Here is a 23901-nt window from a genome sequence, read left to right as displayed (position 1 = left end):
CCTTCTTCTACAATATCCCTTCTGAGGCGAGGTGACCAGAACTGTGCGCAGGACTCCAAATAGGGTCGCACCATAAATTGGTACAAGGGCCTGATGACTTCGTCCATTTCTCATTCCTTCCCTAATGATCCCTAGATCCCACGGAATGATTTCCTTTTTCACTGCCGCCACACACTGGGTCCACATCTTAATAGAGTAATCCGCTAGGACCCCGAAGTCTTGTTCCTGGTCCGTCACCACCAGTTCAGACCTCATGAGCTTGTAGGTGTAATAATAATAATATTTTCACCAACATGCATCACTGTACACTTCTATACATGGAATTGCATCTGCCATTTTATTGCCCATTCAGTTTGAAAAGATCTTTTTGGAGTTCTCCCATTGTTTCAACGAACCTGAGCGATTTAATATCATCAGAAACCTTGCCCCCCTCACTCCCTTGAATGAGGCAGAAAGGGTCAGGGCTGGCCTCAGAACTGGCGCGGCGCCTGAGCTTGATGCAAAGAGGCGCTAGAGGTTCTCAGGAACTTTCCCTGCCGTTTCATGCGTGCGTTAAACAGCAGTGGGGTGAGAACGGGATCTTGTGGGAGCCCAGAGCGAAGCCGCCACTAGGTCGAGCAGGAATCTCTGGGTGGCCCCCTCCGGAATACAGATCCCCTGTCCAGAGTGGCTCTTTGCAAAGACGTCGTTGGGCGACCTTCTCTTGAGCAAAACGGTGGGTGGGGGACGCACACAAAATGTCATAGAATGATAGAGTTGGAAGGGACCCCAAAGGTCAGCCAGTCCACCCCGCTTCAATGCAGGAATCTTGGCTCAAGCATCCATGACAGGTGTCCATCCAACCTCTGCTTAAGGACCTCCAGGGAAGGAGATACCACCGCCTCCCGTGGGAGTTCGTTCCACTGGAAAAGGGGTTGGGTTCCAGGAGGGGTCGGGAAGTGACCCTGCAGGAGCCCCCCTCCAACCATCCCCCACAATCCCGCCGGGGAGGCCTTGGCATCTCCACCAGGCCGCCCCCCTCCTTCGGGAAGAGTTTTGTTTTGAGTGGATAGCGGGCTGGAAAGGGTCTCAGCCCAAGAAAGAGCCGTCGGAGCTTTCGGGGGTCCTACATTCCTGAGCGAGAGAGGGCGATGCCCGGCCCAACCGGCGCCTTTGACCTCGGGTTCTCGCCCCCCGCAGTGGGCGCCGGCGGAGGGAGGAGGAGGAAGAGGTCCTGCGCAGGAAGCAGCCCCGTCGGGCCCCTCCGGGGTCATTGGCGCCCCCGCGGACGTCCCATCCCGTGGCTTGCGCCCCGACCTCCCGCGGGGCTCCCGTCCAGGGTCTGGGCGGCTCAGCGGGCCGAGAGGCGACGGGGCGTCCCTGGTCCCGTCCGGGTCTGCGCTCCCGTCCCCTCCCCCGTCCTCCCCGCGGAGCAGCTGGTCCCGCCCCACCCGACAAAAGGCCCTTGTGCGCCCGGCCGGTAATTGGCAATCATCAATCACCAGCCATAATGGCTGATGAGGCGGGAGGGGGCGGCGCCTTCCCAGGGGCCCCCCTCGGCCTCTTCAGTGGGAACCCGCCGGCGCTCCCTGGCCCGGCCGTTGGGCGGGCGGCGCTGGGGGGAACTCAAGCGGAATTTGAGGAAGATGGATGAGCCCCGAGGCAGGGCGACACCCCTTTCCCCCTCCCCTGCCATCTCCTCCCCTCCTCCCTCTCTCTCGCCCGCCTTCTCCCTCTCTCGGCAGAAAGCGCCAGCCCAGCGCCAGGCGCGGCAGAGGCCAGCAGAGGCAGCGCGGCGGCGGCGGCGGGGCCAGGAGCGGCGCGCAGCGCAGCGCGGCTCGTGGGCGGCAGCGGAGGAGGCGCCTTCGAAGGCAGTCAGGAAGCCAAAGCAGGCAACGCCGTCTCCTGCCACGACCTGCGCCGCGCGCGCCGACGGACAAAGTGCCTGTGGCCGGGCTGGACCGACGGCGCGTCCGGCGCCCCTCCGACCCGCGCAGAGTCTGGCGCCCCGCGGGGCCCAGGCCGGGCAGCCCGGCTAGCAGCTGTCGGGGGCCGCGGCCATGCAGAGACCCACCGGCCAGGGCGCCGCCTTCTCCATCGACTCGCTGATCGGGCACTCGCCGCCCGCGCCTCGCTCCGGCCCGCTGCTCTACACCGGCTACCCAATGTTCATGCCCTACCGGCCGCTGGTGCTCCCCCACGGGCCCCTGCAGACGGCCGCTGGCCTCCCTCCGCTGGCGCCGCTGGCCTCCTTCGCCGGCCGCCTCACCAACTCCTTCTGCGCCAGCCTCGGCCAAGCTGTCCCGTCCATGGTGGCGCTCACCACCGCGCTGCCCAGCTTCGGCGAGCCCCCCGACGGCTTCTACCCGGCGCAGGAGCTGCCGGCCGCCGGACGAGGCAACGCAGAGCCACCCTGCCGCCGACGGAGCGCGCCTGACGGCGTGGAGAGCGACGAGCTGCCCCCGGGACGGGACAAAGGGCCGCCGGAGCCGCCCCTCCACTTCCCGGAGCCCTTCCCGGGCCTGGCAGGTAGGCGGGCGGGCGGAGGGAAGGGGCCCCGGTCGCCCTCCGAGCGGGCTGCCTGAGGCGCAGAAACGTCCTGTGGGGCGGGAGGGCGGCGAAGTGAGGAGGAAGCTGCCGGAGGGAGTTGAGAGAACTTTTTTCGGAAGGGGGAAGTTTCCTTCCAAGCGTTTGGGGCAAAGAAGGAAGGATGAACAAAAGTTCGCCCATGTCCGGGCCGAAGCAGGACCTTTCCCCGAACCCCACAACCAATCCGGTAGTAATTCCATTGGCCCCCTAAACGCAGGAACACATCACAACAACACCCCCTTAGGCTCTGGGACTTTTAGGCCAGGCATGTGGTGGTCTTGGTGAGACCACCCCCCTGAACTTCCTGGGTGGAACTTTGATTCAGGGTCTCACTTGGGGAGTCCTTTCGTCCACCCCCCACCCCCCGTGGGAGTTTCACTTGTGGTCCAGCAAAGGCGCCAAACATGCTCACGGAAGAAATTGAAGGGCGCGCGCGCTAGGGAAAGTATTTTCCCTCACACAAACACACAATCCAAGCCAGTCAAACTGGTGCAGTCAGGGGCCGTCTGTGTCAGGAGATGAGCTCCCCCCTTCTCTCTCTCTCTCTCTCTCTCTCTCTCTGTGTCAGGGGGGCAAGAGATTCCTCGCTGTGGGGTGGACGCATCGGCTTGGGGGGTCCCCTCCTCCCACCCTTCTGCGAAGTATACCCGGGCAGCGAGGGCGCGGAGTCCTGGGAAGGAGCGCGGTCCGCTGGACACCCCCGCAAAGAACTGTCCTCGGTGCTGGGACCTCTGTGAGCCGGCTTGGCATGGGGGAGACCTGGCACTGACCCACCTGCAGGTGATCGTGGAGGCGCCTCTCGTGCCCCCCGGCACCTGGGGGTGGGGGGCGACTAGCAGCAGAAAGGCCGCCTCGAAGGGCACTCAGGAACTGGGATCGGCCGGCTGAGAATCCCCGCTTGGCGGCCGGCGGTGGCGCGCGTTGTGGGGAGAAAGCTGCTCCTGGCCCACTCCCGGATCTGCCTCCTCTTCGGCCGCGGGGAGCAGGCGTCCCCTCGCCCTGCGCCCCGTCTGGCTTCTTCCGCGAAGGCACCCCGATGCCCGCGCGGGAGTTTGGCGCCCCCGAGCAGGACAGAGCGCGCAGGGAGCGCCGGTCCAGCCGCTGCTTCTGCCTCCCGGTTCGAAGGGGCGTCCACAGATTTCCTCACTCACTCCCGCAGTTCCTCCGGTGGCATCTTTCCTCCGGAGCGACACCCCTTTGCCATCCAGCTTTCTCGGGGCCCCGGAATCCGAATTCTCTCCCGCTGACCAGCTGATTCCTGTGGCCCTTGCAGTGGGCAGCCAGGCTTTCAGATCAAGCGAGAATCAAATCACTTTAAAGAGAGAAGCGTCGCAACTCAGTCCTAGACACGTTTACTCAGAAGTCAGTCTCATTACGCTTAATTGGACTTACTCCCACTTAAGTGCGTGTAGAACTGCAATCTCCTTCCAATTGCAGCAAACTTGGGTAACCCGTGGCAAGAGGTTTCCTCTCGGGGAGGCCCGGCTTTCTGCCTTCCTCGCTTTCAGAGGGAAGCCTGAAGACCCCCAGGAGGACCCAGGGCGGCCTCAATCCCGGCTGAGATTCTTCGCCTTCAGGAAGCTTCAGGCTGCTGCCATAGTTATTTTATTTGATTTATTAAATCTGTATACCGCCTTTCACCCGAAGATCACGGGGCGGTTCACAACATCAATACATTTCAAGCACATCTCTGCCCCCAAGAATATTTGGAACTGTAGTTTGCCCCTCACAGAGCTAGAATTCCCAGCACCCTGAACAAAATACAGTTCCCAGGATTCTTGTTAGGGTGCTTTGAATTGATGGTATGCCTTTACCTGGAAGTAAGCCCTCGTGGAAATAAATGGGACTTGCTTCTGAGTGGACGGGTGCAGGATTGCTTCTGGGGCCTGCAGCTTATTAATCGAGGGCTGGGTCTGTTTTAGTGACTGGGGTTTCCCCAACGCCACGCAACTGAAGGGCCCAGGATTTTACCTTCCCAGAAACGCCTCCTTGGTTTTGGCCCCTTCGCTGCGCTGGAGAAAGCGAGGGAGCCCCGGGGTGCGTGGGCTTTACCACCAGCGCAGGGATTCTCTCAGCTTCCAAAAGGACGCTCATATCGAGGTTTGGGTGAATTTATTTGATTTTAAAAATATTTTTCGATTAATCAACTGAAAATATTTAGTTGGGTCAAGCCCTCCTCTGTATTGCGAAAACCCAGAAATGAGGAACGCCTCTCCGTTGACACCGGGGCCCCTTCCTTCCTTCCTTCCTTCCTTCCTTCCTTCCTTCCTTCCTCCCTCCCTCCCTCCCTCCCTCCCTCCCTTCCTTCCTCCCAGAGCTTTCCTGCCCATGCCATTTCTGTGCCAGGAGCACCAGCGGGTACCATTTCCCCTGCTTATAATTGTAATAATAATAATAATAATAATAATAATAATAATAATAATAATAATAAAAATAAATTATTTATATCCCGCCCTCCCCAGCCGAAGCCGGGCTCAGGGCGGCTAACAACACTAAAACAGTGCAACATTGTAGCGTTGGAAGTGACCGCAAAAGCCATCTAGTCCAGCGCTCTGCGATGCAGGAATCTCAGCTAAAGCATGCTTGTCTCATGGAAACTTCTCTGGGCCTTGAAAGGCAGCTGGACATGGCTGAGCGGCAGCGGCCGGGGCTCCCTCCGTCCTTTTGGCATGGAGGGGTCCAAAGGCAGTGGCAACATATTTATTCAGAAATTCATTTGTATACCGCTTTAAAAAAAACCCACAGCGGCAAATAAATGTACGTGTGTTGTTACATTTATTTTTTTTAAAAAAACACGTGTCAATAAAAAATCCACCTGGCCCTCTCTTCCGGGGCTGCAGCTCATCTTGGGCAAGGCCAGTTTCCCGAAGGCGAAAAGTTCTCCTCCCGCAAAGCGGTTTTGCAGGCCCCACAACTAGAGAGGGGCGCTGATCAAGCAGTGCGAGGCCTAGGAGACGGTGAGCCATGGGGCGTAGGGGGGATTCGTGGTGCTGGGGGTGCTGGGGGGGGGTCATCCGTCCACCCTGCTTCCCTTTCCCCTCAAAATCGCCGGACTGTCGCTCCCCAGAGTAAAACGGAGTGGCGTTACCAGGGAGTCAGGGGAGGGACTCTGCCTGCCTTCCTCCAAGGCGTGGCATCCTGCTGGATCCCCAGGGATCGGAGATGGCGGGCGGGCAGTGAGATCGCGTGGGGACAGGAGGCTGCCCAAGGAGCTCAAGAGACGCCAATCGCCCTCCTACTACCCAGTGACCTCTGCTCACTCCTAGTGGCCGGAGGAGCGTCTGCGTCCCCGAGGGCGCATTTCCTTCGCCAGCAGCCACTTCTGGGCGCTCCAGACCCATCGGTGCCACTTTTTATAGTGACATGGAATTGCAGAATTGGAAGGTACCCGCAACGGCAGTCCGGTCCACCCCATGCAAGGCAGGACTTTCAACAAAATAATCTCTGACTGGTTGCCCCCCAACCTCCGTTGAAAAACCTCAAATGAATCATAGAGCTGGAAGGGACCCCAACGGTCATCTAGCCCACCCCACCCCGCAATGCAGCAGTCACAGCTCATGAATCCCCGACATGGCCTGGGGGGGGGACTCTTAATTCTGCGCGCCAGGCCCACCTCGCGGGGCTCCTCTTTCCCTCCTATGGGGCGCACAGCCAGCGCTGATCCTCTCCGCTGGACCCCGGTGAGGCAAGGGCGTGTATGGGGTGTGTGCCTCTCTAAGGTGGGGCGGGCCCCTTGCACCCTGAGAGGAGGTGGCATCTGCAGCAGAACAGGATCCGAAGGGAGGAGCAGCGGAAAGGGCACCAGGAGAGCCGGAAAGCCGCCAGGCAGGAAAGCTGAGCGCGCTCCGGAAGGAGCCTTCGCGGTTAGGAGTCATCAACAGCCTCCATCTCCTCCATGAATTTGTCTCCGTGTTGGTGGCCATCCCTGTCTCCTGTGGGATGGAGTTCCGCAGCTCCCCTCTGCGCTGCTTTGTGAAGAAGTCCTTGGATGCGTCTCTTCCGACGTTCCTTGGACGTGACTCCGCTCTTTCTCCGAGAGGGAAACTTCCAGTCCCTGCGCACCGCCTTAAACGCCTGTATCAACGCGCACCCCCCTTTTCTAAATGGAAAAGCCCCCAATACTGCAACTTATTCATAAGTGAGCCGCTGCTGCAGCCACTTGAGTCATTCGTTTTAGTTCTTTTTTTGTACCGAACTTTTCCAGCCCTGCCTGCTATCCCGTTTCTTGATAGGAACGTGTGAAGCTGCTCTAGACTGAATCAGACCCGTGGCCCTGCAGGTCCCAGGCCTGACCTGGACTTCTGTGCCCGTGTGAAGATATGAACCGGTTTGCCTCTGCCAGTGGCTGCCAGTCCTGCTTTTCAGAGGGTTGGACTGCATGACCCTCGGAGGTCCCTTCGGTCTCTAAAATTCTAGGATTCTATGGGGCGGCGAGGGGACGGCCTCGTGGCAGGATTCCCAGGGGCAGCAGATCCCAAGGCTGATCTTTATTCACCCCTGGGGCGTCATTTCGGGGTTCGCCTCAGGAGCCAACGTGTCTTGGGCCAGCCCCGCCCTTTCTGGATCCCCAAAATTGGCCGCAGTGCCTCCCCAGCTGGCCCGCAGCACCGCTTGCTTGCCTCGTCCCTTCTTGAGAAGGCTTTTCCAAACCGAACTGTAGAGTGGGGGGGGGGCTCTTTCCTATTTTAACCTCCTCTAATTGAGGGGCGCGTTGTCTCTGGGCGTGGGGTGGTCTTGCCCACCTTTTTATTAGCCACGCCCACCACTTACGTGCCATCCGGGAGGTGGGGGGGGGCGTTTTCTCAGAGGAAAGCCCCACCCGTCGACCACATTAACTGCCACCGGCTCTCGAGGGCGACAGACACGAGCCTTTCCCCGCGCGGTTTGTGAGGTAGGTTAAGCTGAGAGACAGCGACTGCCAGCTCCCCCCCACAGGGAGCTTCATGGCCGACAGGGTTGTTTTGAACCCTGGTTTCCCCTGTCCTACTCTAACCACTACCCCATACTGCCTCTCGACGGCTCCTCTCAGGGCCGTGGGGTGCTGGGCTTTGCGCACGGTCGAGAGAGGAGCCGCGGGGCAGGGTCTGGGCAAGGCATTCTGGTCCCCTCGCTTCTCTCAAAAACCCTGGAAGCGGATCCAGGACCAGGCAGGACGTCCGAAGAAGCACAGACGTCGCCAGCCGCCCGTGGTCCCTTCAGAGCCACATCTTGGCCAATCCACGCGTGTGGCTAGTCGTGGCCGTTTGAAACAGGTGGCTGTGAAAGGCCAAAGAACGAGCTGGTGGAGGGTCCCAGGCTCAACGCCCGGCATGCAGCCTTTCTCAGCCTTAGGCCACAGTATTGTAGAATTGGAAGGGAACCCCTGGAGTCATCCAGTCCACCCCCCCTGCCATGCAGGAATCTCAGCTGGAAGCATCCATCCCAGATTACCACTCAGTCTCTGTTTAGAAACCTCCAAGGAAGGAGAGTCCTGAACCACAGATGCCCCAGACTACAACTCCCATCATCCCTAGCTGGCAGAGATCATGGGAGTTGTAGTCCAACAACATCATTTGGGATCTCAGGTTGAGAAAGGCTGGTGGCTAGAGGGCTGTATGGCTCTCCTGTATGGCTCAGGCCCAAGCTATCCGGAAGATGGTATTCCCTCATAGGAACCTGCCCAGGTGCTCAGGTGTGGGGTGTGAGGAAGCCCTTCTCTCAGTCTTGGGACTCTCGTGGGGGGGACGTGGGAGGAAGCCTTCTCAGGGGCAACTTTGGAACTCCCTGCCTAGGGAAGCCAGACTGGTCCCTCCTTGTGCTTCTGCTGGCAGGTGAAGACCTTTTTGTTCCAACAAGCTTTTGGGAGCTGACTGCTTTTGAGATCTATCTATCTATATCTATCTATCTATCTATCTATCTATCTATCTATCTATCTATCTATATCTGTGTGTTTAAATTTTTTTCAATGATTATTTCCCCCCTATGTTTTAGCTGTTGTTCTTTTTATCTGTAAACTGCCTTATCAGGGAGAAATAGAATAAATAGAATAATAACAATAACCATAATAGGGTTGGGAGAGAAATCCTGGAGGGTGGTTGCTGCCAGCCAGTGTAGACAATATTGAGCTAGACGGAGCAATGGTCTGGTTCAGCGAAAGGCAATTTCCTCTGCTCCTATGTCCACTCTTACTCCTCTCTCTCCCCCCGCCCCAACTGCCCCACAAGCTCAGCCAAGCCAGCTTGCCAATTTCCAGTGACCACTAGAGGCCGCCCTCATGCGGGGGTCTATCATGGAACGGGGGCTGCTGTGCAATGCCCAGCTCTGGGTGGCAGCTGCATGAGTTTATTCATTTCAGATGCATCTATGCGAAGAGACAGAAGTAGGGTTGCAATGAGTTACAGTGCAAAGACCAGTCGCCTCCCCAGCTGGGAGTGGTGGGAGCAATGGGGCAGTTGTCAGCTGACTCAGGAACTGCTGCCCCTGGCCTGTTACAGAGTCAGGGAATCATAGAGACACCAAGAGTAATTTAGTCCTGATACTTACTGCCTCTTCTGAAATGAAACACCCCTCCTTTGCTTTTTATTGTGGGAGGTGGTGATGGGCCTGGGACATGATTTTAAGAATGAGAGTGCCTCTGAGCATATGCAGATTGCCCTTCTCTCACTGACTTGCTTTCCTGTGTTATGCAGGAAAGCAAGTCAGTGCAAAGTTTAGCTGTGACCACCTGGGATGGGGCCTCATCCTGCCTAGAGCAGACAGGCATCACCCTCAGGCAAATTGTCCCACTGGATCCACCCCACCCACAGGGGCCTCTGGCAGCCTGCCTTCACTGTGGCCCCCTCCCCAAGAACTGGCACCCAGGGGTCTGCTACCCCTGAACAAGTTTTTTTTCGGGGGGGGGGTCTATAGAACCATGGATATTATTTATTTGACCTTATTAGTCACTTTTTAAATGAAAAGTAACTCAATGAGATTTACATATAAACAAACAAACCCACAGACACTGAAACCATCTAAAAGTAAAACAGCGAGTGGCCAAGCTGAAAATAGCATTTATTTATATATAAAAAGCAGGATTAAAACATCCCACCCACTGAAAGCAGCCACAGATGATTAAAGAACAAAGACCAGGAGAAAAATAACTCTTGCTCCTCCTCCATGTATTTTCTCATCCCCCTTTAAAGCCGCCAGTACATCTTGTGGTAGTGAGTTCCGCAGATTAAGGCTCCTCTAACTTCCTCCAGGCTGAGGGTGGGCCAACGGCTCTCAGGCAACGGGCAGGGGCTGCCTCAGATGTGAGGTCTCCCACAGCCAAGCTATTTGCCAGGCGGGGGCTGCGTGGTGGTGAGAGGCAGAAGGGGGCCTCCAGGGACAGCCCAGCTTTTCCAGTCCCAGCTCTGTGCCATGCAAAGGGGCGGCGGGGGCAGGGGGCTCTGCCTTGTGGCAGTCTGGGGGATTCTCCTCCCGCTCTTAGAATCATAGAGCTGGAAGAGACCCCAAGGGCCATCGAGTCCAACCCCCTGCCAAGCAGGAAACACCATCAGAGCACTCCTGACATATGGTTGTCAAGCCTCTGCTTAAAGACATCCAAAGAAGGAGACTCCACCACACTCCTTGGCAGCAAATTCCACTGTCAAACAGCTCTTACTGTCAGGAAGTTCTTCCTAATGTTTAGGCGGAATCTTCTTTCTTGTAGTTTGGAGCCATTGCTCCGTGTCCGCTTCTCTGGAGCAGCAGAAAACAACCTTTCTCCCTCCTCTATGTGACATCCTTTTATATATTTGAACACGGCTATCATATCACCCCTTAACCTCCTCTTCTCCAGGCTAAACATGCCCAGCTCCCTTAGCCATTCCTCATAAGGCATCGTTTCCAGGCCTTTGACCATTTTGGTTGCCCTCCTCTGGACACGTTCCAGTTTGTCAGTGTCCTTCTTGAACTGTGGTGCCCAGAACTGGACACAGTCCTCCAGTACTTGGCACCGCCTAAGCCCTTGCAGACCCTCCTCAGCCCACTACTGGTGTGGACGAAGGTGCTCTGCCCAGAGTTAGGCCATCAGCAGACACTGGCTGGCAGCAACGGCTCACCCAAACGTCCTTCAGGCTGTTTGTCACCTGATTGCAGGCGTCGGAGGTAGACTGCATCTGAATGAGGAGGTTTCATTCTGGGCAGGCAATGCTCTTGCCCACTGGTGGGCTTCTGCTGCAGTTGGGTTAGAGCCCTTTCCCAGGCCAAGCCTGGGTGGGGGTCTGTGAGGGGAACCCCCACATTCTTTGCTGGCCAGGACTGGGGCAAGGTGGGGTGACTTTAATGACGTGGAGCATTTGACTTGCAGCCTGCTTGTGTTTGTGTGTGTGGGGGGGGGGGGGGTCCCAGGAGTCATCTAGTCCAGCCCCCACTTTGTGGTTTGGCTTCCTACATGCAGTGCTTTTGAGCCTTCCTTCCCTGGAGGTTTATAAGCAGAGGCTGAACGGCCACCTGTCATGGATGCTTGAGCTGAGATTCCTGCCTTGCAGAGGGCTGGACTGGATGACCTTTGGGGGTCCCTTCCAACTCTACGATTCTCCTATCAGGGTTCGCACACAAGAGTGATTCCCAGCAGCTAGTATTTGGGAGCTTTGCTGCCTCCAACCCACAGCCACTGGAACTCGAAGCCTCCCATAGCCCTGTCCTATCGAAGCACATTCAAAATACCCACCTGTTCCACACTTGGAATCATAGGAGGGGATCCCAGGGGTCATCCAGCTCACCCCCCCCGCAATGCAGGTCTTCTGGGCACTGCAGTTTACCACGCACAGAATGAATTTCTAGAAACCCTGAACTAGCTTAGAGCACCCAGAATTCTTCGGGGTGGCAGAGGAAAAATGCGCTTTCGAGGCGTGCGGTGCACCCAGCTCGAGCCCCGCTTCCGCTGGCTTCGTTCCGGGGCGGGCAGTGTGTCGTGTCGTGCCGAGACCCCCATCCCCTGTCCCTTCTCGCGGCGGCTGTGAAGGAGCACCGGGACACGGCTGCTGCGTTTTGCAGCTGTAGAATCGCAGAGTTGGGCGGGATCCGGGGGTCATCCATTCCAGCCCCGCGCAATGCAGGAATCGCAACTCGATCACGCGCAGGTGGGCTGGTGGGGCAGGGTGGGCGCGCCCGCCGGGTTCCCTTCGCCCCCCTCACGTCTCCCCTCTGCCTGTCTGTTTTCTCTGAGCAGAAGTGAAGGCCTACAGTTCCGACGAGGAGAAGCTGGACGGGCGGCCTGGCGAGGCGGCGGGCGGCAGCGAGCGCGAAGAGGAGAGCTCGGCCGAGAGCGAAGAGGAGCCCTTCCTGGACGGGGCGGGCGGCGGCGGCGGCGGCGGCGGCAGTGCTCTGGGCGCCGGGCCCAAGGCCAAGGCCAAGCGGGTCCCCGGCGAGCCGGCGTCGTCGTCCTCGGGCTCTGCGCCCTCGTCGTCGGGGCCGGGCAAGAGCCGCCGTCGGCGCACGGCCTTCACGAGCGAGCAGCTGCTGGAGCTGGAGAAGGAGTTCCACTGTAAGAAGTACCTGTCGCTGACGGAGCGCTCGCAGATCGCGCACGCGCTCAAGCTCAGCGAGGTGCAGGTCAAGATCTGGTTCCAGAACCGGCGCGCCAAGTGGAAGCGCATCAAGGCCGGCAACGTCAGCGGCCGCTCCGGGGAGCCCGTCAGGAACCCCAAAATCGTCGTGCCCATCCCCGTCCACGTCAACCGCTTCGCCGTGCGCAGCCAGCACCAGCAGCTGGAGCAGGGACAGCACCCCTGAGCCCCCCCCCCCGCCCCATGGACGGACTGCGCGGACGGGGAGGTGGGCGCCCCCGGCCGCCCCCGACCCTCTCCCTGCCCCCCGCACGCGCCCTTGTACCATAGCCCTTATTTATTCGGTGTAAAGTCTATACAGAGGGGCGCTCCTTCCTCAAGGCGGGCGGCGTCGGGGGCCTCGCACAACCCCCCCGCCCGCCCGCGTCAATGTGTCAGTTCCGTGCAGAGTCGTGATGAAAGTCAATAAACTTACTTTTCTATTGGCGTGGCCCCGCGGCTCAATGTTGGGGCGACGGGGCGGGAGGTTGCCCCCCCATCCCGAAGCAGGAGTCTTTCCCGGCTGCGGCTGCCGTCGTTTCTCTCGCAGAGCCCCCGCCGTACCGCCCCACTTCCTGACCCGCCCCAACGAGGCGGCCCCCTGGGGTGTCTGGCGCCCCCTGCAGGGAGGGGGGCGCCCCGTCCCCGCCTCGTTAGGCAGCATGCAAGTTCCGAGGGGGCCTCCTGCTTCCTGGGGGGCGGGGCGCGCGCGGTCCCAGCCGAGCTTTGCAAGTCAGATGTGCGGACGGGGACCTCCGACGAGGCCCGACGTGCCCAGGAAGGCCAGGCGGCTGCGCTGCTCGCTGCGCAAAGAGGACAAGGCCGCTGCTGCCCTTGCCGTCCACGGAGAAGGCACCCCGAGGCAGGCCCCACTTGCCCCCCTCACAAGCCCAGTCAGTGGCTGAGCCCCGGCTGTCGGACCTGGGCCCATTCGGGCCACGTTGGAGAAGCTGCAAAGGGCGGCCGGACCAACCCTGGCCTGCTGCTCCCACCAGGCCTCCCGCAGAGCCCGCAGCAGCTCAAATGGCAAAGAACACTCACATCATGTAACATGGTTTTAATAGCAGCGACCGGATCACACGATGCATGGTCCTGCTAGAGTTGTGTGCCTGCTGCCTCCGTGTGTGGGGTGCGAGTGTCACCCACCCCCTTGAAATGGCCCCCCACGTGGCCACGCCAAGACCCCCTTCCCGCAGCTCAGACTGCGCTACTGACTATCCCAAAGCCAAGCGGTCGCTCCCATTTGCAGGCAGCAGGGGCTCTTCTTCACCCCCCCTTCACAAGTCACAGAATTGCCTAGTTAGAAAGGATCCCAAGGGTCATCCAGTCTGACCCCCTGCAGTGCAGGAATCCCAACTCATGGTCCTTCCCCACAGGCAGGGCAGGGCAGGGCAGCCACAATGCCTTGGAGGAGGAGGGAGCGCAACTCTTCTGGCAGGAGAGTCGGAGGCAAGTTGTGGGGGTTACCCTGCTCCTGCTTGTGTCTGGACCCAATCCACCCCCCCAACAGGTCTGCCTCACACACACCCAGATCCCCAGAGCGCAGGATGTGCTGTGGCTGAGCTTCTGCCTCCTCCCTCAGGTGCCTCTGCTGTCCCAGGCAGAGCACAGGCAATTGATGCGCCTCCCCTGATGGACTGTGCCTGCCGGCCCCCTGCCCTTGACCCCCCCCTGCCAGGCTCCCCACACCCTTGATCAACTGGGTCGCCCTCCCCTGCCCACCTTCCAGCTTGTCAACATCCTCCTTAAATTGAGGCGCCCAGAACTGAACACCGTATTCCAGGTGTCGTCTGATCAATGCAGAATCTCTTGTTCTGGACACTAGACAGAAGTCTAATTGATGCAGCCTGGAATAGCATGAGCTTTTTTTACTGCTGCATCACACGGTGGACTCAGGTTCAGCTTCGTTCCACCAAGACCCCTAACTCTGTTTCATACGGCCTGCTAGTTTGCCCGGCCGCTGGCCCTGCTCCCACCACAGCCAGGGGCTTACTGGGCAGGTGGGGGCTCCCCTGCCGCTCCCCCCAATTCAGCCCAGCCTCTCTGCCCCCATGCCTGTCCAGCCTCCCCTGGGCTGGGGGCAGCCCTGGCCCTGCTCCACAGAGGAGAAGAAGGAGAGAGAGCCACACTGTGTGGGGCAGTTGGTGGGTGAGGTGGGGCAGTTCTTTTATTGGGTAGCTGCTCGGTTGCTGCGGCAGGTCTTCCACGCTCTCTCTCTCTCTCTAGCTCACACACACACACACACACAAACGGCAAAGAAACCTTATTTACAGACCGTCATATAAATATTTCCAATGTACATTTTATACACAAGTGGCTGAGACAGGTGGGAGGCTGGAGAAGGGGGAGCAGCATCCAAAGTGGGGGGGGGCCACCCCAGGTCTGTCCCAGAAAGGCTGCAGCAGTGGACACGGGGAAGGCAAGGGGGGGGGGCTCTATAGTACTGACACACCACAAGTGCAGCCAGGGGGAGGGGAAGGGGGTTCCCTTTGCTCTGGGCCCTCTGGGGTCCCGTGTTCCCTTTTTCCTGGGGGGTGGGAAGGAGGGTTGCCCACGCGGAGGATGCCTGGCCACCAGGATGGCAAGGAGAGGCCCCTCGGGTGCCCAGGGCCGGTGCCTTTGCCCCACGCCTGTCCACCGCCAGGACCGGCCCCCGCAGCGCTGCCAGGGGGGCTCAGTGGGCCGTGGGGGATGGGGGCTCGGGGGAGAGAGCCCCGGAAGGGGAGGCGTTGTTGTTGACGTTCCTGCGGGGCAGGCTGGGCGTGAGGGAGCTCATGGCGGCGTCGCTGGGGCACCCGTGCTGGAGCAGGATGTCCACACATTCTTGGCTGCCGGCCCGGCGGGCGTAGGCCATGGGGGTGAGGCCTCGGGCGTCGCGGCTCTTGACGTCCACCCCGTACTGCGGGCAGAGGAAAAACAGCAGGAAGGACACCCGGTCAGGGAGGGGGCAGCTGGGGGGTCCTCTCCTGCCAGCCCCCTGCCCGGCCTCCTCCTCTCCCCCCACCCCCTTGGAAGGCCCTCTGTTACCCAGATGAGGAGCTGCGTGAAGACCACGTTGGCCATGGCGCTGGAGAGGTGCAGGGCGGTCCGGCCGTCTCCGTCCCCGTAGGTCTCGTTCACCTCCTCCTTGGTGCCGTGCGCCAGCAGAGTGACCACGGCCCGCAGGTCGTCCTCCACCACGGCCCGCAGCAGCTGCTGCCCCAGGGGCACGTCCGAGTGGGGCAGAGGGGCCAGGAAGAGCTTCTGCTCGTACTTGGCCCGGATCCAACGCTCCTTCTCCTCCCTGCAGAAGCAAAAGCGGGCGGCCGCCTGTCAGGGACGCTTCAGCCGCAACTCCCGCCTGTGTGTTTCGACTAGATGACCCCTGGCTTCCCTTCCGCCTCCACCATGCTGCGATTCCAGGGAAGGGGGCACTGCACAGAGACGTCTCCGTCCCCCACGCCCCCCATAAAGGCGGCCTGCCCCCCGGGATCGCCATCTATCACGCAGACCCAGCGGAAAGGCCAGCCCCCGCGCCGGAGGGCAGGAGGAACGGGCTAGACGCTGACGGAGTCGCGGCTGCGGCATTATCGCCAGCGGCGTCTTGCTGCCCGCACAAAGGCGCTGGTGCCGAGGGGCCCCCGATCGATGCTGCCGGCACCCCATTGCTATCTGCTGGCCATTCTATCCATCTGCATCTTGCCCGGCGCGATCAATACCGGCGGCAGAGCATGCTCAGTGCCTCCTGCCCCCTGACCTGCTCTTATCCGCTGATAAGGCAGCAGAAAGGGCTCTTGTCTGGGTGTCGGGATGAGTGAGTGACAGCGCAGGGGCTCCGATAGGGACACACAAGGCAGCCTCCCCAGGGGCCGGGGCAGCCATGCCGCCGCCTGTAACCCCTTCTTCTCCAGGCACAGAATCGGCCCTCCTACACACGATGCTCCTCCTGACTCTCCGGCAAGCAGAGAGGCTGCTGAGAGGGGACCTGCTCTCTTGCCCCCCGTGGCCATGGCAAAGGCAGGGGACCAGCTCTGCCCCAGTGAGCGCTTCAGATCCGTAACACACACACAGTGTCCCAGCCTGTTTGGCACCCACTCTGCCCCCAAGGGGAGCTGGCTGGCATCTGATTTTGCTCTCCGCTGTGGCTCAGAGGTGGGGCTGGCCCAGGAGCGAAGGGGGTGCTGTGGCATTTGTGGGAAGCAGCAGAGGCATTTGCCATGCAAAAGTGGGTCCTGACTGCCACTCCCCACCCAGGCGGCACCAGCCCCTCTCTGAATCATTGGGAGCTCTGGCCAAGAAAAGCCACCCGACTTGTGGGGAGCCAAGCCCTCCTCTGACAGAAGAACCAAGCGTCTTCCTCCCCCAAGGGCTTGCTCAGAGATGGGGGGGGGCCTGTGGCCTTTTCCAGACGCTGTGAGGCTCCAGCTGCCACCTGCCCCCTGCAGCCAGCATGGCCAATGGTTAGGGCTAAGGGGGGCTGCACTCTAGCAACACATGGAGGGCCTCAGGCACCCCCACTCCCAAGCCCTGGCAGAGAAGAGCCTGCGAGAACGATTCTTGCTGTTCCTGACAGAAATAGAAACAAACCAATAATAATTATAATAATAATGAAACCACCTTCCACCCACGTCACCACCTCCAGGTCTGGCCATACGATGCCTCAGAGGAAGCGCACCAGAACTTCAGAGACCAGGGGACGGGATGATTCCAGAGCGTTAAGCAATCTCCAGCATTTGCATTTCCTCTTCCTGCCCGGCTGTGCTAATTGCGGAAATTAAGGCTTTACCTGTCTGCTTGGAGCGGGAAAAGAGCAGCGCTGTCTTCCCAGGTCAGCTGGAGAGCTGGCCCTGCTGCGGTGGAGGCACACTGGGCTCTAATGAATGCAGAGATCTCCCTCTCCCTGGGGGTGGGTTCCCCCCTTTGCTGCTGCCCCCTTAGGGGCTGAGGCTGCAGCTTGAACCTCATCCTGCACCTCGTGCCAGTCAGTGAAGAAGCATTGCCACCCCAGGCTGGAACCTGCCTGCTCTCTTGCTGGCTCCCATCATACGGAAAACAGCTTTGACTCTTGAATGTTGAGGAAACTCCCCTTTCAGAGTCTCCTGGGGGGTCTGGGCGTCCCGGGCTTCACATCCCAAATGCCACCTTGCTAGTTAATGCGGAAGAGCCACAGCCAATGGGGGCCCTGCAACGTCTGTCAGAGGACGAGGGGGATAGCTGGTCCCTCCCAGCTGAATGGGGAGGAAGGACCTCAGTCATTTTGAGGTGCACAGGGAGTCCCCATTCTGGAACAAAATAAAAAAATTCCTTCCAGTAGCACCTTAGGGACCCACCAAGTTTGTTATTGGTATCAGCTTTCGTGTGCACGCACACTTCTTCAGATACCCATTTTGAGGCAGTCATATACAAACAGCCTGTTTTCTAGTTCCTCTATTAACCTGAGTGGAGAATGGGTGTATCTGGAACCATCCAGACACTCTTGCTCTCGGTCACAAAACTGTAAGCAGCAACCGATTATAGATTGTAGAGATTATTATTAGTGACTGTTTTATTACGTTTGGTGTGGCTGCACTGCAGAACTGGGCATTTCGCAAGGCAATTTTTCGCTGTGCAATAAAGAGATATTGACTGATCCCCCCCCCCCGAGTCCATGCATGGGTTTGGGCTACTGCTCCCTGGATGAGACTTTAAATGTTCAGTTTTCAGACGTTCCTAAAAACCAGAGACGCCCATGAACCAAATTTCAGATTCCTAGCTTAGAATGTGGACTGCAAGAAGATCAAACCTCTCTATTCTGAAGGAAATCAGCCCTGAGGGCTCACTGGAAGGACAGATCGTGAAGCTGAGGCTCCAGTACTTTGGCCACCTCATGAGAAGAGAAGACTCCCTGGAGAAGACCCTGATGTTGGGAAAGATGGAGGGCGCAAGGAGAAGGGGACGACAGAGGATGAGATGGTGGGACAGTGTTCTTGAAGCTACAAACATGAGTTTGACCAAACTGTGGGTGGCAGTGGAAGACAGGAGTGCCTGGCGTGCTCTGGTCCAGGGGGTCACGAAGAGGCGGACACGACTAAACAACAACAACAACACTAAGTCTATGAACGTCCAGTTCTCAGACTACATGTGTTTGAGGTCACAGAGAAGTACTCTTGCAATTCTGACACCCCTTTGTGAGCGTGTGCCTTTTGGGGCCTTTCAATCTGGCAGGTCGGAGATGCAAATCCACGCCTTCAAATGGTCAACTCTTCCTCCTGTAACCTCCACCCTAAATTTACAGCCTTTTGGTTATCGCAAACTGGCTAGATGTTTGTCCCAGCAGCAGGTGCTGGGGGAGGGTGCCCCCCCGCCAGCCCCTTCAGTTTGCTAGCCTGCTGCTTCCTCAGTTTTGTCAGAGGGCAGCTGCCCCTTCACCAGCGCAGGTGTAAGATTCAGTGGCCAGGCTAGTTGGCAGCTTGCCCTTGGCCTCGGGCAGCCAGATGTTTTGAGCCTCTCCTCTTATTTATTGAAAAATGCACACACCACTTTTTTGTTTGCCATCTCAAACAAAAAGCAGCTCCCACTTGACTGGAATTCCTTCGGGTTTCACCCCTTTTTCTGAGCTTGGTCCTGCCCCGCCCCGGGAAGGGATTCTTCTCCCAGCCTGAGGCTGTTGCCCCAATCCAACACAAGCACTAGAGAAGTGAGAGGACAGGGGGGGGACACACCTCTGGCCCCCTTTCTAGAACCAGGCACAAGAGCACCTTCCCCCCACCAAGCGCATGGAGGCCCCCACGGGGCAGCCGCCTGAGTGGCGAGTCCTGGAGCCCTGGCCGTAGGGGGCACAGCGACCTCCGCCAGGCGCGGCCTACCTGCAGCTCTCCGGGGGCGGCTTGGGGTAGTTCTCGATGGCGCCTTCCCACACGGAGTTGGCCAGCGTGTTGCCGATGGCCGTCATCACCATCACCAGCTCCAGAGGCCAGTCGTCCAGGTCGAGGGAGCGCACGCGAGAGAGGTGTGTGCCCAGGTTGCGGTGGATGCCGGAGCACTCGATGCAAATGAGGGCGCCCAGGTTGAGGCTGGCCCAGTCCGGGTCTGCGGAGGGGCAGGCAAATTAACAGCTGAAAGGGACCCCCGCCCTCAGGAGCCTGCCTGCCTGCCTGCCAGAGAGTGGCTTCTGCTGCCTCCCCCTGCCTCTCCCCCCATAGAAACCAAGTTCAGGTGAGATTCAAGGGTCCAGACGAGGGCAGGGTGTTATGGAATGCCTGGAGACCCCCCCCAAAGGACCCACTCAGCACCCCAATAGTCATCTGACCTAAAGATGACTTTCCCACCGTGTCCCTCCCTCCCTCCGACCCAATACCTTTGGGAATGGGCTGCAGAGCCAGCAGCCAGGACAACAGCTCCCTCCCTGCCTTGGTTTTCTTTCTTTTTTTTTTTTTTGCAGGGCACCAGACCCCCCCTGCCCATGTTTGGCTTTAGACAGAGATGCGTTTGGTGAGGGCTGACCGTTGGCAGCGAGGAATCATCTCAGGGCAAAAGTGCCCCTCTCCTGCCAGAGCCATCCTCACCCAGGCTGGGCAGGTGGGGGAGAAAAGGGTCTGGGTGGGTGGGGGCATCCTGGCTGCAGCAGGCAGCTGCCAAAACCCAAGAAGCACTTTTGGCGCAGTGCTTTCAGGAGCCGCTCTCTTCTGTGGGATACAAAATGCCCAGAGTGCCCTGGGCACACACTGGCAGAGAGCTTTCCCTCACCCCCCCCCAAGGCAACAGTTTGCCACCTCCGATTGCTCTGTCCAGATCTGTGGAGGAGCTTCTGTCAGCAGGAAAAGACACCCCTGCTCCTCGCCCCCCCCGTCACTGCCACCGCCAGGCCATCACTCACTGGGCGCATCGCAATCCACACAGAAGCTGTTTCCGCGCACGGTGCGGATGGACTGCAGAGCGAGCGCATCGCTGTGGCTGCCCAGGCGAGCCTGAAAGAAAGGCAGACATTGCGTCCTGTGAGGGGTTCCTGTCTCCCCCCATCTGCCTCCTTCCTGCTCAGGGCCACTGGGGAAGGAGGGGGAAGCAACAGGAGAAAGCCAATACACAGGCTGCAGGGGCTGAAGCGCCATCACCGTGACCAGCCTTGCCCAATTTCCTCAGGTACCATGAATCAGAACTGCCAGGATCTTTGGACCTGGATGCTCCCAGCCCCCCTGCTTTCAGATCTGCATGTGGACCCCCAGCAGTGGGAGAAAGGGAGTTTGCCCATGTGCAAGGACACTCCAGCAGCTGGGTCCTGCCTCGATGGCCAGGTGTGCTGTGGGCGTCTTGCAGGTGCCAAGCCAGAGAGACCCTCCTCAACCCAGACAGAGGTTCTGCCCCAACCCAGGGCTCTTCTGCTGCTCCTGCCCTGCCCTCACCCCATTGCTCCACCTCTCCTGTCCCCCTAGGAGCAGGGCAACCCCACACCCCTGCTGGTGAAATGGGATGGCAACCTGGCCTATGATCCCCCCCCCCCCGGCAGGCTGTGGATCACAGCCGCTTTGCCCCCCCCCCCGACAGACCTACCTTGTTCTTGCTGCTCTCGCAGCCCTGGAGACTTGCCAGGATCTGGCTCTCAATGGCTTGCACCCAGAGCTCCCTCTCCTCTGCCGTGGAGGCCTCAAAGAGCCACGACTGGCCCGTCAGAGACACAATGACAAACTCAAAGGACTCGTCTTGCTCTGGAGGAGAAAGAGGGGAGAGGCTCGCTTGAAATGAACAACTACCTGACTCTTAGAAGACATCTGAAGGCAGCCCTGTTCAGGGAAATTTTTAATGTTTGATGTTTTATTGCATTTTTAATATTTTGTTGGAAGCCGCAAAGAGTGGCTGGGGAAACCCAGCCAGATGGGCCGGGTATAAATAAATAATAATAATAATAATAATAATAATAATAATAATAATAATTGAAGAGGGCTGGGCGGATGGCAGCTGCCAGATGGCCAAAGCAGGCAAGCTCTTTCTCCAACCCAGTCCCTTGTCTCCAGCAAAGGGGAGACACGTCACAAACCTTGTTTCCTGGAGGAGAGTCGGGTGGTGCGAGGGATGGCCAAGCCCCCGCGCTATTCAGGCTCCAAACCTTGACGTGCAGCCCCTGGCACTGGCTCCCAGGCAACCTTTGTCCCTCTATTACTCCCCTCCTTTAGGGAAGCACTTAATCCATTTCTGCCCCAGCCTAACCTTCAGATGGGCAGCAATAAAGTCCCATCAAACGCAACACAACCACTCAACATGCAGTGCTGTGTATGCAATGTTGCAAGCCACGCCTTATGAAGGGTGGTCTATACAGTCCGAGTGACGCTGGGGGAGCACAGATCCAGCCCTCTCTGGGCAGAAGGGTCTCTCCCCACGGCTTCCACAAACCAGGCTCAGCACAGCCGGCCTAGACAAGCATCATGCATGGGCAGCAGCATCCAGCCAACGGGTCACAACCCAGAAGTGCCTGGTGGCCGGATCCAGGCTGGACTGTACCATCACCACCAGCCTAGGCATCTTGGGGAGAGGCAAGGAGAAAGGTGGACAGAGAAAGGGAAAGCAGCTCCAGGTGGATGAGAAAAGCAACAGCAGGCAGCAGACTGTTCTCACCACCTGGTACTGCACTGCAACGCCCACTGGACCCGGCACAAGAAGGCAGGCAGGCCGAGGCGGATGGGATGGGAGTGGTGGTCCAGAGCTGATGTGTGCAAACCGGTCCAGAATCAGGGCATCTGCACTCAGGAAGAAGCACCTCCCAGGATCAGTCCACAACCCACTTTGGCCAGGACTCTTGCCAGCCATGCAGTGGGGGCGTGAGGCTCCCCTGGCAGCCACGACCTCTGTCCTGCCCACGGCTGCGCCCAGGGCCTGGTTGCACCCAGGAGGAGAGAGGCAGCCCCTCCTCAGGAGAAAGCCTGGGCCCCTGGGCAGCAGCAGCAGCAGCAGCAGCAGCAGCACTGCAGGGTCACCTGAGAAGGGAGGCCCCCAGGGCCCCACACAGTCCAGGAGGAGAAGCGTGTGGCCTGCAGGGCAACTAAATGGCCTCAGGCAAAAATGATGGAGGAGGTTTTTTTTGGGGGGGGCATGCCTTTATTTTAGGACCTAGTCAAGTTTGGGGAGGAGGTGCACAGCGGCCACAGCAAAGCAGTCTCTCGCCCTTTCCTGCAGGGCCCTCCCAGAGTGGCCCCAGCCGGAGACAGGACAGGGGCCAGAAGATGGGCAGCTTGCGGGGGCTGTCGAGGGGGTTCCCCCCAAGGGCAGATGCCTGCCCAGCTGCTGCTGCTGCTACCACCCTGGAGGGGAGTTGCCGGGGGCCAGGAGTAATCAGCCCATGCAATGTCACAGCCCACGCTCCAGCTCATAGCAAAATGATGTGTAATTCCCTAATTAGTGTTATGCAAATAACATCCTCAGCTCCATAATGCGGCTTCCTCACTCTCTGTGAGAGACAGACAGGCAGGGCAGAGGAAAAGGAGACCTGCCTTGGGAGCCAGGCCCCTTCCCCAGACCCCAGGCTCCCTCGCCCCCAGGGGCACCTGGCTTGCCCCCCCCACCCAGTCAGGTCAGGCAGGGGCCTCCAGGGAGGGCCCTTGGGAACCCCCCCCCAGCTCCAGAGAGCGCCTCTGCGCCTGCCAAGCCACAGGCCTGGCACAAGCACCTTTGTCCCTGCAGCTGCCCAAGGCGTCCTCCCTGCAGGAGCAGGCAGCCCTCCGATCAATGGACCATTTCCCTGGCGGTGGCTGGATCACGGAAGCGAGCTGGAAGGGTCATCCAGCCCAACCCCCTGCAATGAAGCCAAGGACAGGCTGCTGGATCAGGCCCATGGCCCACCGAGTCCAGCCTCCTCTTCTCACAGTCAACCGGAGGGGAACCAGCGAGCAGAACAGGCGCCCCAGAGTCCTCTCCCCCAGGGGGGTGGGAGCCCAGAGCCCGGCCTCCCTCTCCAGATGGCGCCCGCTCAGCTAGGGGTCGGGGCTCCCAGCTGCCTCCTTCCAGCGCCACTCCCTCCCCCAGTGCATCATGGGAAAGCTGCCAAGGCTTTAAACCTGTTGCCCACCCACCTCTTGAGGGGCACAGAGAGACAGGTGGGGTCGAGGGAAGAAAGCCTTCTCTTGGCTTCCCACACCTCAGCATCTCCTTGAGAACCGTTCGGACCCCAAGGACTGCCAAACCCTTCCTTGTGACTGTCCCCCTGTCCTTGCAGCCTGTCTGCAGGGGGTCGGGCTGGATGATCCTTCCAGCTCTGTGGCTCCAGGCTTCTGTGATCCCTTGTGACTGTCCTCTGCCCCTTCTTAGACAGGAGAGCGGGCATCGCTGCAGGCTCCTTGGTGCCAGTCACAGGTGCAGCATCAGGAGGCACTGCTTGGGGCAACAAAGCCATGGCGCTCTGCCCACATTTCCTTGCCAGCCCGTCGTCCATCTCTGGCCATCTCTGCCCTGGCAGGTGGGACCTTGAGAGCTGCAGCAGGGCTTGGGGGGGGGCCCCAGAGGAGACCCCTGGAGGACATGTGGCCTTACGCATGCCAGTCCCTTGCCCATCTCGCCCCCGCAGCCTGTGTCTGGAACAGAGGAGGTTTCTGTGCCATGAGGGGAGGAGGAGGCTGCCTGGGCACCCCCCCCCCGGTGTCCTCTCCATTCCTGCGGGACTCCAATGCAGAGAAACAACGGGGAGGGGGAAGAGAGCTCAGCGCCTCGCCATGCAGCCCCCCCCATTTCAGTGCATTCCTCTGGGCCCAGCAGCTCGCTCCCCCCTCCCCAAACTCATTAGCTCAGTGACTGACCAACTGAGAAATTAGAGGAGCATTTGGGTAATTTGACGAGAGAC

The 23901-nt window shown here is 59.3% G+C and overlaps 2 protein-coding genes across 3 annotated transcripts in view; one reads left to right on the top strand and one right to left on the bottom strand.

Annotated features, from left to right (window-relative positions):
* The first annotated feature begins 2016 nt into the window (after positions 1 to 2016).
* GBX1 (gastrulation brain homeobox 1) lies at positions 2017 to 12378 on the top strand. Its single transcript, XM_079947019.1, has 2 exons — positions 2017 to 2508; positions 11747 to 12378. Exons 1-2 carry the CDS (start codon positions 2040 to 2042, stop codon positions 12307 to 12309), a joined length of 1032 nt encoding a protein of 343 aa, XP_079803145.1. The 5' UTR covers positions 2017 to 2039; the 3' UTR covers positions 12310 to 12378.
* A 1893-nt stretch (positions 12379 to 14271) lies between these two features.
* Positions 14272 to 23901, bottom strand: part of AGAP3 (ArfGAP with GTPase domain, ankyrin repeat and PH domain 3) — a 99751-nt gene continuing 90121 nt past the window's right edge. For both annotated transcript variants that reach the window (XM_079996422.1, XM_079996421.1), the window contains exons 14-18: positions 20628 to 20782; positions 19957 to 20047; positions 18947 to 19169; positions 15150 to 15405; positions 14272 to 15021 (exon numbers count right to left, since the gene is read on the bottom strand). In XM_079996422.1, coding sequence (XP_079852548.1) covers positions 14797 to 15021; positions 15150 to 15405; positions 18947 to 19169; positions 19957 to 20047; positions 20628 to 20782 — 950 coding nt within the window. In that variant the 3' untranslated portion in view covers positions 14272 to 14796. The remainder of the gene's footprint in view (positions 15022 to 15149; positions 15406 to 18946; positions 19170 to 19956; positions 20048 to 20627; positions 20783 to 23901) is intronic.

This window comes from Podarcis cretensis, assembly GCF_951804945.1.
Source record: "Podarcis cretensis genome assembly, chromosome: 12".
Taxonomy (NCBI): domain Eukaryota; kingdom Metazoa; phylum Chordata; class Lepidosauria; order Squamata; family Lacertidae; genus Podarcis; species Podarcis cretensis.
This window is presented reverse-complemented; position numbering and strand designations above follow the sequence as displayed.

What these genes read in the sequence shown, in the direction of transcription:
- GBX1 (XM_079947019.1), top strand. Translation starts at nt 2,040, where the DNA reads ATGCAGAGACCCACCGGCCAGGGCGCCGCCTTCTCCATCGACTCGCTG. An exon ending in GCCCTTCCCGGGCCTGGCAG is followed by an intron (nt 2,509 to 11,746) that starts GTAGGCGGGCGG and finishes TTCTCTGAGCAG; the next exon opens with AAGTGAAGGCCTACAGTTCC.